Raw genomic sequence first — 13981 nt, forward strand, 5'->3', positions numbered from 1 at the left:
TATAATATGATGTATATTATTAATACAAATTAATATATTTTTTTGGAAAAATAATGACATTACTAAGAAAATTTAGAGTTTTACTAGATGTTTCTGATAAATTGAAAGATAATGATGTGATCATTAGAATTATTATTATTATTAAAAAGATGTATATTATGATTTAATACGATACGTGATACACGAAATAGAAATAAATTATTTGATATATGATACAATATATGATTAAACCACCATGATTATAAATTATTTGAATAAACGTATGATTTGGTTGTATTTCAAATTTTATTTGAAAAAATAATTAAAAATTTAATAAAATTATATACACTTATAATAAATATCAATTTTGATATAATAATAATATATCATGTAATTAATTAATTTAAATCAAAGATATAATAAATAATATTACTTGATAAGTATTTAAATTTTTAAAATGATGTGCAGGTTAACATAATATTAATCAAATATTTAATCAAAATAAAAAGGACGAGTGATGAGTAACTTGATTTCATTTTTACCTTTTGTTTAAGTATATTCACTGTAAAAATATAGATCTTTTTATTTTATTATTTTAATAATTATCACACCAAGTAGATCAAACTTTGAATCCAATAATTGCTCTTATAACTACTGAATCAGGTAAATTAAAAGTTTAATCGTAAAATATTAATTTAAATTTATGCGTTCTTATATATGAAACTTCATCTTTTATCACTTAAGTTATTTCTTAGGTGATCTAATTTAAATGAGACTCTTTGTTATCAATATAAAAAAGAAAAAAAACATAGAATAATAAATTTATGGTTACTTAAGCAGAAAATAGGATTTAAATAATTGTTAAATGTTGATAAAAGGAAAAAAAATATTACCATAAGATTTTTAATGTTTGCAGTTAATAAAATGGATGGCAATCCAATATGTCGGAGCTCAAATTGCTATTCAGTTCAAAGGAGTTTAGTTTGACTTAAAAAAAATTTATTTCAAATGTGTTGAGTTTAAGTTAAAAAATTTTCAGCTCAAATGAAATAAAATTGAATTGAAAATGTTTTTTAGTTTGAACTCAACTTGATTCAAACCCTTCCATAACGTTGGTGTCATTACATCATAGTTTGTCTAAATGGCGGTCATTCTTCTCATATGACTTTTCATTTTTTCTAGCGATTTTTCTTCGTCTTTTTGAATGTTTCTTTAAGGACCTTATCACTAGCTCATGTTAGATCTTTTATATTCAAATTGCGTTTGAACCAAACCTGAACACTACAATTCACTCTTAGCCTTTGATCTGCACATAGTAGATCACTTAATTAAAATCATGCAAAATCATCTATTTTAACTTTTTTTGGTCTTACGATTTTTCCAAAGGCATTTCCCAAGAGAAAGGAAGATAATGAGTTTAGATTAACTTAAGACCCTTGTCTGTTATTCGATGTGAAATTTTTGACATCATCACAACATCCAATCAAGTGGTTTGGGGAGAACATTAACTAAAGATTTTTTATATCAACAGGATTCCCTAAGAGAGGACTTGAGGAGAGCACTTGATATCATCCTCATATACGATGTCATTGTTGATAAATATCGTCTCAACAGATGATGTCACTATTAATATTATCTCAATCCGCATATGGCAGGTTACTTAAACCTATGATGTATTGTCCACTTTAACCTTTGTTACTCTCATGGTTTTCCTTTTAAAAAATGTCTTTTGAGAAAGAAGATAATAAATTTATATTCATACAAGACTCTTGACTCTTATTTAATATGAGAGTTTTATGAGATTTTTAACATCTACACACAACCTCTCTCTCTCTCTCTCTCTCTCTCTCTCTCTCTCTCTCTCTATATATATATATATATATATATTAACGTGTGAAAGATTATAATTGAATTTGATCAATTGATCTTTATTTAAACACTGAGTCAACCATTTATAAATGGCCAAAGGACTATTTCCCACCTATGTTTAAGTGTGTTTTCAAAGGCACATCTGTGAGGTTTAAAAATCTAAAAGTCTCGTCTATCCGTTAAAAATCTCAATTAGGGTTAAGGATAAAACTGTTATTTAACAAAAAAACTAAAGTTTTATTATGTTTACCCCCCTTAGCTTGAAAACTCACAATTGCCCCCACCTGAAGTTTGAAAAATCAAAATTTCTCCCTTAGGGTTTGCAAACCGTCATCGAAGATGGTGAACTTCACAATCTCCGTTGGCGTTGGCTTAACTCTCCCTGTCGATCACTTCCCAACCACTGACGAAGCCCATCTCCTTCGATGAAGACGAAATTATCTTCGTCGGATTGTCTTCATCTTCATCCGAGACGAAGATAATCATCGGAGGTCCCAGACGACTACGTCGTCTTTGTCTGAGACCTTTGATAGTTGTCTTTGTCTAAGGTGAAGGCGAAATCGTCTTCGTGTGAGACAGACTCTTCGACGAAGATGATTTCGTCTTCGTCGAAGGAGATGGGTTTCGTCGGTAGTTGGGAAGTGATCAACAGGGAGAGTTAAGCCAACACCATCGGAGATGGAAAAGTTCACTATCTCCAATGACAGTTTGCAAACCCTAAGGGAGAAATTTTTCAAACTTTAGGTAGGGAGAATTGTGAGATTTTTAAGTTGAGGGGGGCAAACGAATAAAATTTAGATTTTTAAAATTTTTTATTAAATAACGATTTTACCTTTAACCATATTTGAAATTTTTAACGAATGGCGGGGGGGGGGGGGGGGGGGGGGGGGGGGGGGGGTGTGGTAAGGCCTTTATAAATATAAAAATCCATCCGCCAATAATATTGAAGACTTCTTCATGGGAGTACTAGTTAATTATAAATAATGCTAAGACTAAACCTAATCTTTTTGACATTTGTGATCATTCTATATTTGAATATTTTCAAAGGTTAAGTCACATCTTTTACATTCGTCACGAGAAACACAACTAAGAGTATTTGGTTTATCTTGTGAAATAAATCTATAATTATAAAAAAAAAAATTATAATATATTGTTTTTAACATAGGTTTAAAATTAGATTGGATTAATCAGTTTAATCAATTTAATTAAGAATGGAAGGTCACTCAATTAAACTAGACAAAAATTATGAATAAAAATAAACCATAGTTAAATTAGCTCGAACTTGTCTATGTATCTCAGTCGAACCTTAAGTTGATGTGTAAAATGTAAAAACAGGTAAATTTTTTTATTGACATGACTTGAGAGGTAACTTTTTTTTTATTTAATCTATATTTAAGGAATTATAAGGAAAGTAAGAAAATTTGCACTTATTGGCACATAAATTCAACGTGTTTTTAATAGACATAAATCTAACGCAGTTTCAACAAATGTACTGTATGTCATTGGACCAACTTTATATTTAAGTAAATAATACATCAATTTGACCATATTAACTTAAATCAATTCATGGGATCTATAACTAATTTTAAATCTAAAAACATTGATTTTTAATATTAATTGATGTGTTTAGTATCGGTCGTTTTCAAATATATCAAATAAACTCGTAATAGGATAAGGAGAAAGTTTGGAATTTTCCCATTGATAAATTAACTATTAAATAACCCTAGAAAATTTCAAATGAACTTAGGGCAATTCAACAAGCAATCTCTCGTATATATTATCCCCAGCAATTCTCCGAAGTGTTTGATGGGATGGGACAGGTCAAATGTTGCCAACTCTAACGTGACTTTATGATTAATTAATATATAATAAAGCATACGGTAAAAGAATCCGCTCATTAATTCCAAGATATGCCCATAACTTTGGTTCAAATTATTCGGTGAAATGAATACATGCACGATTATAGATGAAGGTGAAATCGAGTGAAATTGAATTTGAATTTGAATATGAATAAATATTATTTCAAATTTGAGATCAGTTTACTCAAATTGAAATCTCACCTATTAATTAATTGAGGTTAAAATTTTTTATTAGAAATAACGATAAAATTATTATTTTATTAATAATATTAAAAAAATAATAAAATTTATTAAATTTTCTTTCCTAAGTTTTAAAAACTAATATTTCATCTCTTCTAAAGTTTTTTAATTTTAAAAAGTCACATTTTCTCCTCCAAAACCTTGAAATTTTTTTTCTCTTCAACCATTATCTTTGACAATTTGGAAAGGACGATAACAAAGTCTCTTCATCAACAAAGAGATCTATAATATTTTTGTCTTCATCATCAGATCTCTTCGTCTTTGATGAAGAAATTCGTTCTAGATTTTTTTCGTATGTCGATCAACGGTTTAGGACGGAGAGAAGAGATCGTCGACACCAGAGATAGTGACTAGAGAGATGAAGAAAAAGTTTGGAGAGAGAAATATGACTTTTCAAAATTGAAAAACTTTAGAAATGATTGAAGTTGTTAGTTTTTTAAAACTTAAGAGAGAAAATATAATGAATTATATATTTTTTAATATTATTAGTAAAATAACGATTTTACATCTGTATTTAACAGAAAATTTTAATGATAATTATATCATGAATGAGATTTTAGATTTTTTAAACTTTATAAATATGCATTTAAAAACGCACCTAACCTTATGTGGGATATAGTCCTTTGGCCTTACTATTGCCAAAGAAGGTGCATGCTAACTTAGAAAAAGGAAAAAATCATCGAAAACAAATAATAGTCAAAAAATTAAAAAAAAAAGAAAGCCGATGGAACGCGGTATGATAATCACATCATTAGTAAACCAAGTTGAGTTTGAAAAGCTAAAATTACCTTAATTTGAATTCAATTTGCGTTAGGGTCAAATAATGAGCTAAAATTTAGGCTGGCTGGACTAAAATCAATTCCTAAATATGGTTGACTTAAATATATTCATAACCCAATTCATGGACGAATTGAAACCTACCTAACCTTAATCAACTCAGAGGCTGTTTAATCATAATCATAATTATAATTAAGCACCCGCCGAAAGATGGTTAAAAATGGTAGATAATAATTATAATCCAGCTGCTGCCTCTTGACCCAACCCAACCCAACTCCAAAAAAGTGAAACATTAATAGAGTTATTTATTTAATTTAAGGCTGCCTGCAAATTTTAGAATAATATTATAATTTGAGACATTAATTAAAATAGGGGGAAAATTTTTTTGTGAAAATATAATTTGTGATGCAGTTAATTTTTTAAACAAATTCATCGTTTATTTTAATAATACATTTTTCTTTTAATATACCTTCTCTTTAGTCATATTCTTTATCAGCACAGTTGACAATAATACATTATAACAATATGTCATCATATTACATACAAAATAGTATGATAATTTATATCATAATAAATTTAAATTTTTGTTGAAAACTTGTTATAAAACTTTCACGGATAAAAGTTTAAAACTTTAAATACTCGTTTCTGAAGTTTGAATGTTGATTTTTGAAAGATATTCAATTTTGTTTATTTATTTAGTTACTAATTACATTAGTTGTATAGACAATAAATATCTATAGTATTAGTAAAAGTAGAATAAGTTTTGATGTCAAATTGGAATGAAAAACAAAAATGTGATTTCCTAAAAACCGATTACAAGTGTGAAGTGTGAGTGCAAAGTGCAAGTGTGAGAATGCGCACGCACAAAGTGCTAATGCAAGAATGTTTTTATAAAAATATAAACATATTTTTATATAAATACATTCTCGCACTCAAACTCGCACTCAATTTTCAGAAAATCATGTTTTTGCTTTCAATTTCGATCTGACATCAAAACTTCTACTTTTACTAATATAATAGATATTAACTGTCTACACAATTAATGCAATCGGTAATTAAACAAATGAACAAAATCAAACCTCTCTCAAAAATTAAGATACAAAGTTTTAAATTTTTATTCGTGAAAGTTTCCACAACAAGTTTTTAATACAAGTTTGAATTTATTATAATATAAGTTATCAGACAATCTTATATTCAATGTGATGATATACTGTTAGAATGTATCGTTATCGACTGTGTCAAAAAAGAATATGACTGAAGAAAAAATATATTAAAGAAAAAAGTATTATTAGAATAAACGATTAATTTGTTTAAAAAATTAACTACAACAAAAGTTTCTCTAAAAACATTTAGGCAAAAAAATTTTCTATTTATTATAATTAATATCCCTTTTAATCTTGACCATGGACGTGGAAAGAATAAATTAGGGTTTTGGGTTATCTTAGTAAGATAATTATAGGGCGTGTTGTAGATAGGAATTAATCTTTTATTAATAATATGTTGATAATTTATTAATTAGAACAAGATTCTGACCCAACTTGGAATGCGTTACCACCATAAGTACAATAATTGGTTCATATGTGAAATTTCTGTATATTGAAGTTGAAGATTCAAACAATATACTGTAGGACTAATTTTCTCAGGTTTTATCAATTTGGTGACTATGCTTCCCCAAAAAGGGTGGTCAAGCTCTACTAAATGAAGTTTCTCATCTAATAGTGGATTCAAATCGAATCGAATTAATTTCAAATAAGGCCAATTTAACTCAACTTGGACGATTGCAAATTAGACAGGAAGAAAATTAGTGAGACTGACCACAAAGAATGGTTGCCTTGAAAATATATGAAAAGAAAGGTTTTGCGGAATTATGTAATCTTTAGGTGGTGGAAACTAAACTTGAGTTGAATCCATATTTGGTTTGAACAAACTAAATTTGAGTTGAACTTTAATTTGATAATTTGATCCGAGTTTAAGGGTTTATTGACGGTTCATTTCTCTAATGTGATTATTCACGTCTCCAATATTAATGTTTATTCTGCCAATATTATTGTTTACCAATTTAAGTTAAACGATTTAGATGGAAGCTGAGTCTGAGTTGGCTTTAGTTTGGGTTTAAATCCACTCAAATTCACACCTAAAAAATGTTGACTTAAAAATTAAACACTAGTTAAACTTGACAAATCTATCTTTAGAAAATAAAAGACAATGATCTCCAACTATGAAATTGCTCGCAAAGAGACTTGAAACTCAATATTTATTGCTCGATGAACCCTAATGAGTTCTTCTTCTTTTTTTTTAAAGATTTGTTTGTGTTGAAGCTGGTGGTGTTAGAACCGAAGGTAAGTTTTGTTTTATAGCAATTACAATGTATTGCTTAACTTTTGTTGGTTTCTACCAACCACAAATTGTCTTTATTTATGCTTAAAGCAATGCCCTAATTATAATTTTTAAATCTACTCTGTTTTTATTTTCTTCTTCACAAAGGCTTAAGGAAGATTCAAGCCAATCTAAATCTAAGCAAAAGCTAGTTTTAGTTCAACTTAAATCCAGAATAGTCCATTCGAATTTAGATAGTAAACAATAACACCAGAAAAATGAATAATCATCAGAGCTCTAATACCACAATGTTAATGAGTCCTCAAATTCTAACTAAAACTTTAACTCAAGTTTCCCTTATTCAAACTACCGACCGGAATCCATCCTAAAGACTTTGGAAACTAAACAAACAAAAACAGAATAAACAAACACTCACTTTATATACTTACAGAACGGCGGATACATTTAGTATACAAAATAATAATAAACAAAAGTACAAACCCCCTTGTGAAATGTGCAAAGATTAAAAGAGAATAAAAAAAGATTAAAATATTAACCCCCCTAAGTCTGTATCTGTCTAATAAACAAATCCTAGTTTTGCCTGACAAACTGGAATCTTTGTTGGATCATTGAGCCTCAAGGCCTTTTCTCCCAATACATAATACAAATTGACAGCTTGGTTGCCTTCAGAACCTCACTATCCTACACACACATAACACTCATCATACTCCTTTTTCCCCGAAAAAAAGTGCATGATGAGCTCAACCGACCAAAAATTTGGGTTCACTTTTGACACCAAAAACCATTAAAATGAAATATTAAAACTGGGTAGACTTGCAAATTTCATTTGTAGTCCACCAAGATAAGATCATTAGGCTGATCTTTTAATCACCAGGAGCTTCCCTCTCCATCCAGGGACTTTCCTTGGAACTTTTTGCACTGTTGCAAGTGCATTTGATGCCTCTTTGTCCTAGAATTTGAACAATCTGCAATTATCAAACACAGAATTTTAATGAACATGTAACAGATTTAGAAGTAAAAAATGATAATTGTAATACCTGTAATGTTTTTGGATGAAGTTGTGATTGATTTGTGCTTCTATGAAGTGAAATTTTCAATGTTTCTTGCTCGTTGCTCGACGCTTCTGAGATCACGAAGGTGTTGTAGGATTTCCTGGAGAAGATTTACTCCTTTATCTCCTTTTCCTAAAGAGCTGATGCAATGCTTGAGAAACTCCCTGTCTGCTTCAAGAGCGTGTAGCCTTTCATAGACATAATCAACTTCTTCCTCAAGTGCAAGCCTCTTGATGTCGAGTTCGAACTTTGTGATAGAGGAGTTCTGTGACACAACAGAATCAAACTCTAGTTCATGTCCATTGACAATTCCATCTTCAGTTTCTGCATGAATTGCATCAAAAAGAGGAAGAAGTCTCTTCGCCTTTGGACCAATAACTTTCCTTTCTTGATAATGAAGCTTCCCATTCATTTCTTTGAAATAGCCATTTGCTAGCCCATTTGTTGCACCTTCAAAATCATAATCCACAGTGTAGCCATTGCCATTCTCTTTGTGAAAATGATCAATTGATTTTATATCCTCAAAATGTTGCTCTTCCATGTTGTTTAACTTAAACAATTTCTCTTCCAAAACCCTGAGTTGCTCTAGAATGGATAACCTTTCATCCTCAAAGTTAGCCAATGACTCCAAATATAGAACTGCATCAGCAGGAGTGTTCTGGTTGTTACTTTCCTGGTTGCTCTCAGGACTCTCTTCTTCCTTTGCGTCAAGATTCAGATCAATAGATAGACCATCGCTATCATCAGCATTGCTGCAAGAAGCAGATGAAGTTCCACTTCTCCTTCTCAACATCATCATTTTCTCTTTTGCCTCATATTCCTGAACCTTCTTTCGATATAATTCCAGCTCTTTTTCAATCTCTGCCTTTTCCCGTTCTCTCTTTATCATAAGCTCATTCAAAAGCTGCAATGCTTCCTGGTCATACTCCGATTGTTCCTCCATCATTCTTTGATATTGCAAAGCTTCCATCTGCATCGCAGCTTTCTCTTCCTGAAGCCTATTTATCATTGCCATTGTATGGTTCGCTGCCTCTGCCGAAGCGCTCCTTTCTTCTTCTAATTCTGCATACAAAGCATTTAACGTCTTTCGTTCCGCTCTCAATGCTGATTTTAACTTCTCAACTGTCATTACCCCATCTCCAGAATCAATGTCACTGAGAACACTTCCACTATCCAAGGACTCATCTGTTCCAGTTTCTCTTCGATCAAGTAGCAGCAGTTTCTTGTGTAATTGATGAAGACTATCAACAGAAGTCGGCGTATCAGGAACTTTCTCTTCTTCAATCTCATTAACCTCGGAAGGAATTGACAAATGATTGATCATTGTTGCCTCTTCACTTGTCTCAATTGTTATGGTTTTGAACTCTAAATTATCGTCTTCAGCTTGTTTAAAGCCTAAAATCAAATCAACAACATAAGAAGATTGACTACAGTAATTCCCGAAAATTGCAATATAAGATGGTTAAGCTTACCATTGTCATCATTATCTACATGCAATTCAGAAAAACTAGCAAAAACATCATGCTCATTTTGAACATCATCAATTGGTTCATGCTCCGGAATCTCAGTCCCTATTGAGATCTCGCTATCAATTTCATCACTTTGCATTCGAAGTGCATCATCAGAAACTGCATATATATCAACAACACTACTTAACTTATGCTCTAGTTTCATCATACAAAGTTACAATAAAATTTCCACCAAACAAAACTTATAATGTACCTTGATTAAAATCTGATTCCAATTCCACATCTCTTCCTGCTGCTTCCTCACTTGCCTCAGCATCATCTTGAGGAGTTTGCGCAACAGCAACTTCTTCGTGCCCGTCTTTGATTGAATCTCCAACTTCTGCTTGTATAAATGAAGACCACTCATCCTCTTCTTCCACTGGTTCAAGCACCATAGCCTTAGTTTGCTCTTCACTTTCATAGGCTGAAAGTGATGCTATTGCCTCTTTTGAACTCAACCTGTTCTCTTTGTTCTCCATTACCAAATCAACTTCTGTCCCAACATCATTCATGGTAAAATCCAAAATAACATCTTCATTTTCACCATTTCCCTTGCCTTGCTCCCTCACTTTGTACCCACTTTTCAGTTCAGCTGTTAATGGATCCATCAACTCAACTGGAATCAAATGGCAATCCTCTCCATCTATGTAAAACTCCAAATGCTTGGTCACACCTTCAGGGGTTGCTTGATTTTTACTCTCATCACAAGACGGATCCTCCATTGAAGCATTCAAAAAAGCTTCTTCCTTGATAGAAGAAGTTTCTTGTTCTTTCTCAAAAACAACACCCACTTTCTCATTTTCATTAGTTGAAAATTTCTCCTCTATCTCCAATTCTCTCCCTTCAATTGAAATTCCCATATCTTCATCAATCTTATGAACATCTTCAACTTGGTTGGTCAAAGAATCCGATCTATTTTTATCAAAACGATCATCGTCTCCATCTTCTCCCATCAAATTTTCCTTTTGGGGATAATCCAAAACCTCCCAAGAAGGCTTAAATAGCACATATGGAGAGTAAAACTTTCTCTCCAAGTTGACACCACAACAAGAACATTTAGACTCCACCTCACCATTTTGAGCACCATCTTCATCATTTTGAACCAGTCCAATCTGCTTCATCCATGGAAAGAAAGCATAATCCTTCGAAAATTCGCGATGCGACGAGGATGAGCAACCCTCGCACATGTCCTTTGATTCAGATAGAGTATGATGATCTGAGCAGAAACCCAGTTTGGAAATCTCTTTAGCATGATCATCACACACAAGATCTCTATAAGAATCCTTCTTATTTGAGGAGTCAAAGATGTGATCGAGCCTCGAACACCATAGACAGGGCTTTTTGAGGCCAAAATACTCTGCATATTTGACGATGAGATAAGAAAATAGAGAATTTAAAAGAAGGAGAACGATCAAGGCCCATTCAAGAAGTACATAGACTAGAATCACAGTAATCTTGTTGGTGTTTCTATGCAACATGGTTGCAAATTTGTTGGCCGCCATTGATGCTTACGATGTTTCTTGATATGTACAAAAGCAGAGCAAATTTACAGGCTGTGAAAAAAGACAAAAGAGAAGATCTAATACTGATGAGAATCAGAAACCAAAAGAAAAAAAAAGGGATTTTGAGAGAAGATGAAGAGATAGCAATTGAAGAAGATGAACAAATTGAGTATGAAATGGGAAAGGAAGAGGCTTTAATCAGACTGAGAAGACTCAACTATTTATTGAGTCAGGGAAAATTAAAGAATGTTTTTTTATGTATCACAGAATCAACCACTTCAACAAGAAATAGATTACCTTATCGAATCTTTTATTTTTAAATGAAAAAATGCATATTTATTAGGAGTGATTTCGATCCAAACTATTTTAATTTGAATTTGAGTTTTAATAAAATCAGTTAATTAAGATAAAATTCTATGTTAAATTAACAATTTTTTTTAATTTAAATTGATGGTAAATTAGGCCTTATTCCAAGTTAATTTTTATAAAATCCAACCTTAAAATTCGCATTCATAAATTTAAATTCTCCTTGCACTTGAGCAAAAAAATTGAAATTTTCATTTATAAAAATGTTAAAAGTAATTTTTATATACATTTATTTTATTTTCCTTCTTTGAAATTTTTTATATTTTAATTTAGATTACCATCGAGAAACATTACATTATCGTCCCTAAAAAATATAATTTATCTTCAACGTGGTTATGAGTTTAATTAATTGGCTCAAATCAAATCTATATTTGAGTTGAAAGAATTGAACTTAATTTGAAATTCCAACTTCACAATTCAGTTAGTGTTCAAGAGTTCATTAACGATTCTTTATTAGATTTTTTTCTCTTTTTTTTTTGACAATTTATCATCTTCTTTTATAAGGATCATTTTTTTCTTTTTCCTTCTTTTTCTAATATTGTTATTTCCTATTTAAACTAATTTGAACCCAATATTATAAATTCAAATCGAACTTAAACTTATTCTTGTTTGAGCTGAAATAGAATCCACACTTTGTCATTTCTATTTATTCTCTCACAACCGCAGTGAGTAAATTAGATAACAAAATTTTGTATGTGAGAGTTGAGGCTTGGATTTTAGGTTTTAAATATATGATAAATTTTGGGGAATTAATTTAAATTTGAGGGTTGTTTTAAATTTTAGAAAGAGTAACTGGGTTACAACAGATCCTGAAACTTAAGGGGTCCAGTTGATTTTTCACTTGGAGGATGGTGGCCAACAAAGCATGGATATGAGTTAGGTGGACCACACTCAAAGTAAAGTATGGGGCCCATTTTGGATGCCAGGTGCTCCTCCCCATCATTCAAGACTGTTTCTTTCTCTTCAAGCTTTTTCACAATTTGGATTTTTTTTTAATTTTTAACCCTAATAAAAAAACAATTATATAATTTCAAAATTTTTTGTTTGATTCGAATCGAATCGAATTAAGCTTAAATAAAAATTAGTACAAGCTTGGCTTAAATCTAAAATGAATAATTTAAATTTAAACTCAAGTTAATTCGAATAATAAAAAATAACTTTAGGAAGAAGAAGAACAACCTTAATACAGTTAATGAGCCTTTGAACTCAAATTGAGTTGTTGAATTGAAATTTTAACTTGAGTTTAATTAGTATAAATCGAATATGGATTTGAAATTGAGTCAAATTGACTCGAGTTCAATGTTACTTGTAAACATATAATTTTTATGCAATCTCAAATTTATTTTGTAGTAAAATTTCATTATTTTTTTAACAAGTTGATATTTAATATTTTGTGAATTTAATTTTACGCATTTTCAAAGAATTACCAATTATGGTTGCGAATTTGGTTGACTTAAAAAGTCCAATAACGAGAAAATGACATGATATAGATGAAATGATTTCATTTATTCATTTCTGTGATATGTAGAGTTGGATTTAAAGTGAACTTGTTTGAATTTAAAATCAGTTTGAATAAGCTTAAAACGAGCTAATTCTACATAAACTCGAGCAAGCTTGAGCTAACATTTTCAAGCTTGAGCTATTCTTCAAATTTATGAATTAAAAATTTTGATACAAAATAATATTATTTTGATCAATATGTATTAAAACGACGTCATTTTAATAACAAACTAGTTAAAAATTCAAGCTTCAAATAAGTCAAATCGAATTCGAATTGAGTTTAAACTTAGTTTCGATGAACTCAAGTTCTATTATATACAAATCTAGTTGAGCTCGAGCTCTAACTCAGCTCAATTTGAATCTAGCCCTGGTGGCATGAAATGGTAATATTTAGGCTAAACTGTCTCTAAATGAGGCAATTGCATTTGTTATAAATGGTTTGGGAATTAATTCTTTAAATTCTCTGTTTGATTCCAAAAAGCAAATGGGTCTATCAATTTTGGAAGCAAAATCACTGTCTAAGTTTTTTCCCCCCATTTTAGCCCTTTTTTTCGTATAATTTTGATTTTTATATTATTTTCATGATTAAAAAAACATTTTCATTTATAATTTTTATTTCAGATGTGATCGAACATGAAACATTTTCTTTATGGGATGTGTGAATTAGGTAATTATAAATTATTTCAATAATTTATTTTTTATTATTAATATTAATTTATTTGATTCATTAAATTATAAAATATTAATATGATGATCACTCCACAAAAGATGCTAATTTAATTTTGTTATAATTGTATTCCCATTTATTAAAATTCTAAATATAATTATCCCCATTTTCAATTAAATTAACATTAAGCCCTATATTTTTATTACAATTATTTTACCCTTATTCAAACTATTATTAAAATTAAAATATTTTTATTCTAAATCAAAATTACCCTTTCGCCACCCTTACACCACTTATTGCCTACATAGAATCATCCCCTCATTGT

At 30.3% G+C, this 13981-nt stretch overlaps 1 protein-coding gene across 1 annotated transcript; it reads right to left on the reverse strand.

Annotated features, from left to right (window-relative positions):
- Positions 1-7461: 7461 nt before the first annotated feature.
- LOC123205391 (myosin-binding protein 2-like) lies at positions 7462-11414 on the reverse strand. The gene is made up of 4 exons (XM_044622335.1): positions 9836-11414; positions 9586-9741; positions 8099-9508; positions 7462-8026 (listed from the first exon to the last, which is right to left on the reverse strand). The coding sequence occupies exons 1-3, from the start codon at positions 11121-11123 to the stop codon at positions 8139-8141; spliced, it is 2814 nt and encodes a 937-aa protein (XP_044478270.1). The 5' UTR covers positions 11124-11414; the 3' UTR covers positions 7462-8026; positions 8099-8138.
- Positions 11415-13981: the final 2567 nt, after the last annotated feature.

This window comes from Mangifera indica, unplaced genomic scaffold, assembly GCF_011075055.1.
Source record: "Mangifera indica cultivar Alphonso unplaced genomic scaffold, CATAS_Mindica_2.1 Un_0004, whole genome shotgun sequence".
Taxonomy (NCBI): domain Eukaryota; kingdom Viridiplantae; phylum Streptophyta; class Magnoliopsida; order Sapindales; family Anacardiaceae; genus Mangifera; species Mangifera indica.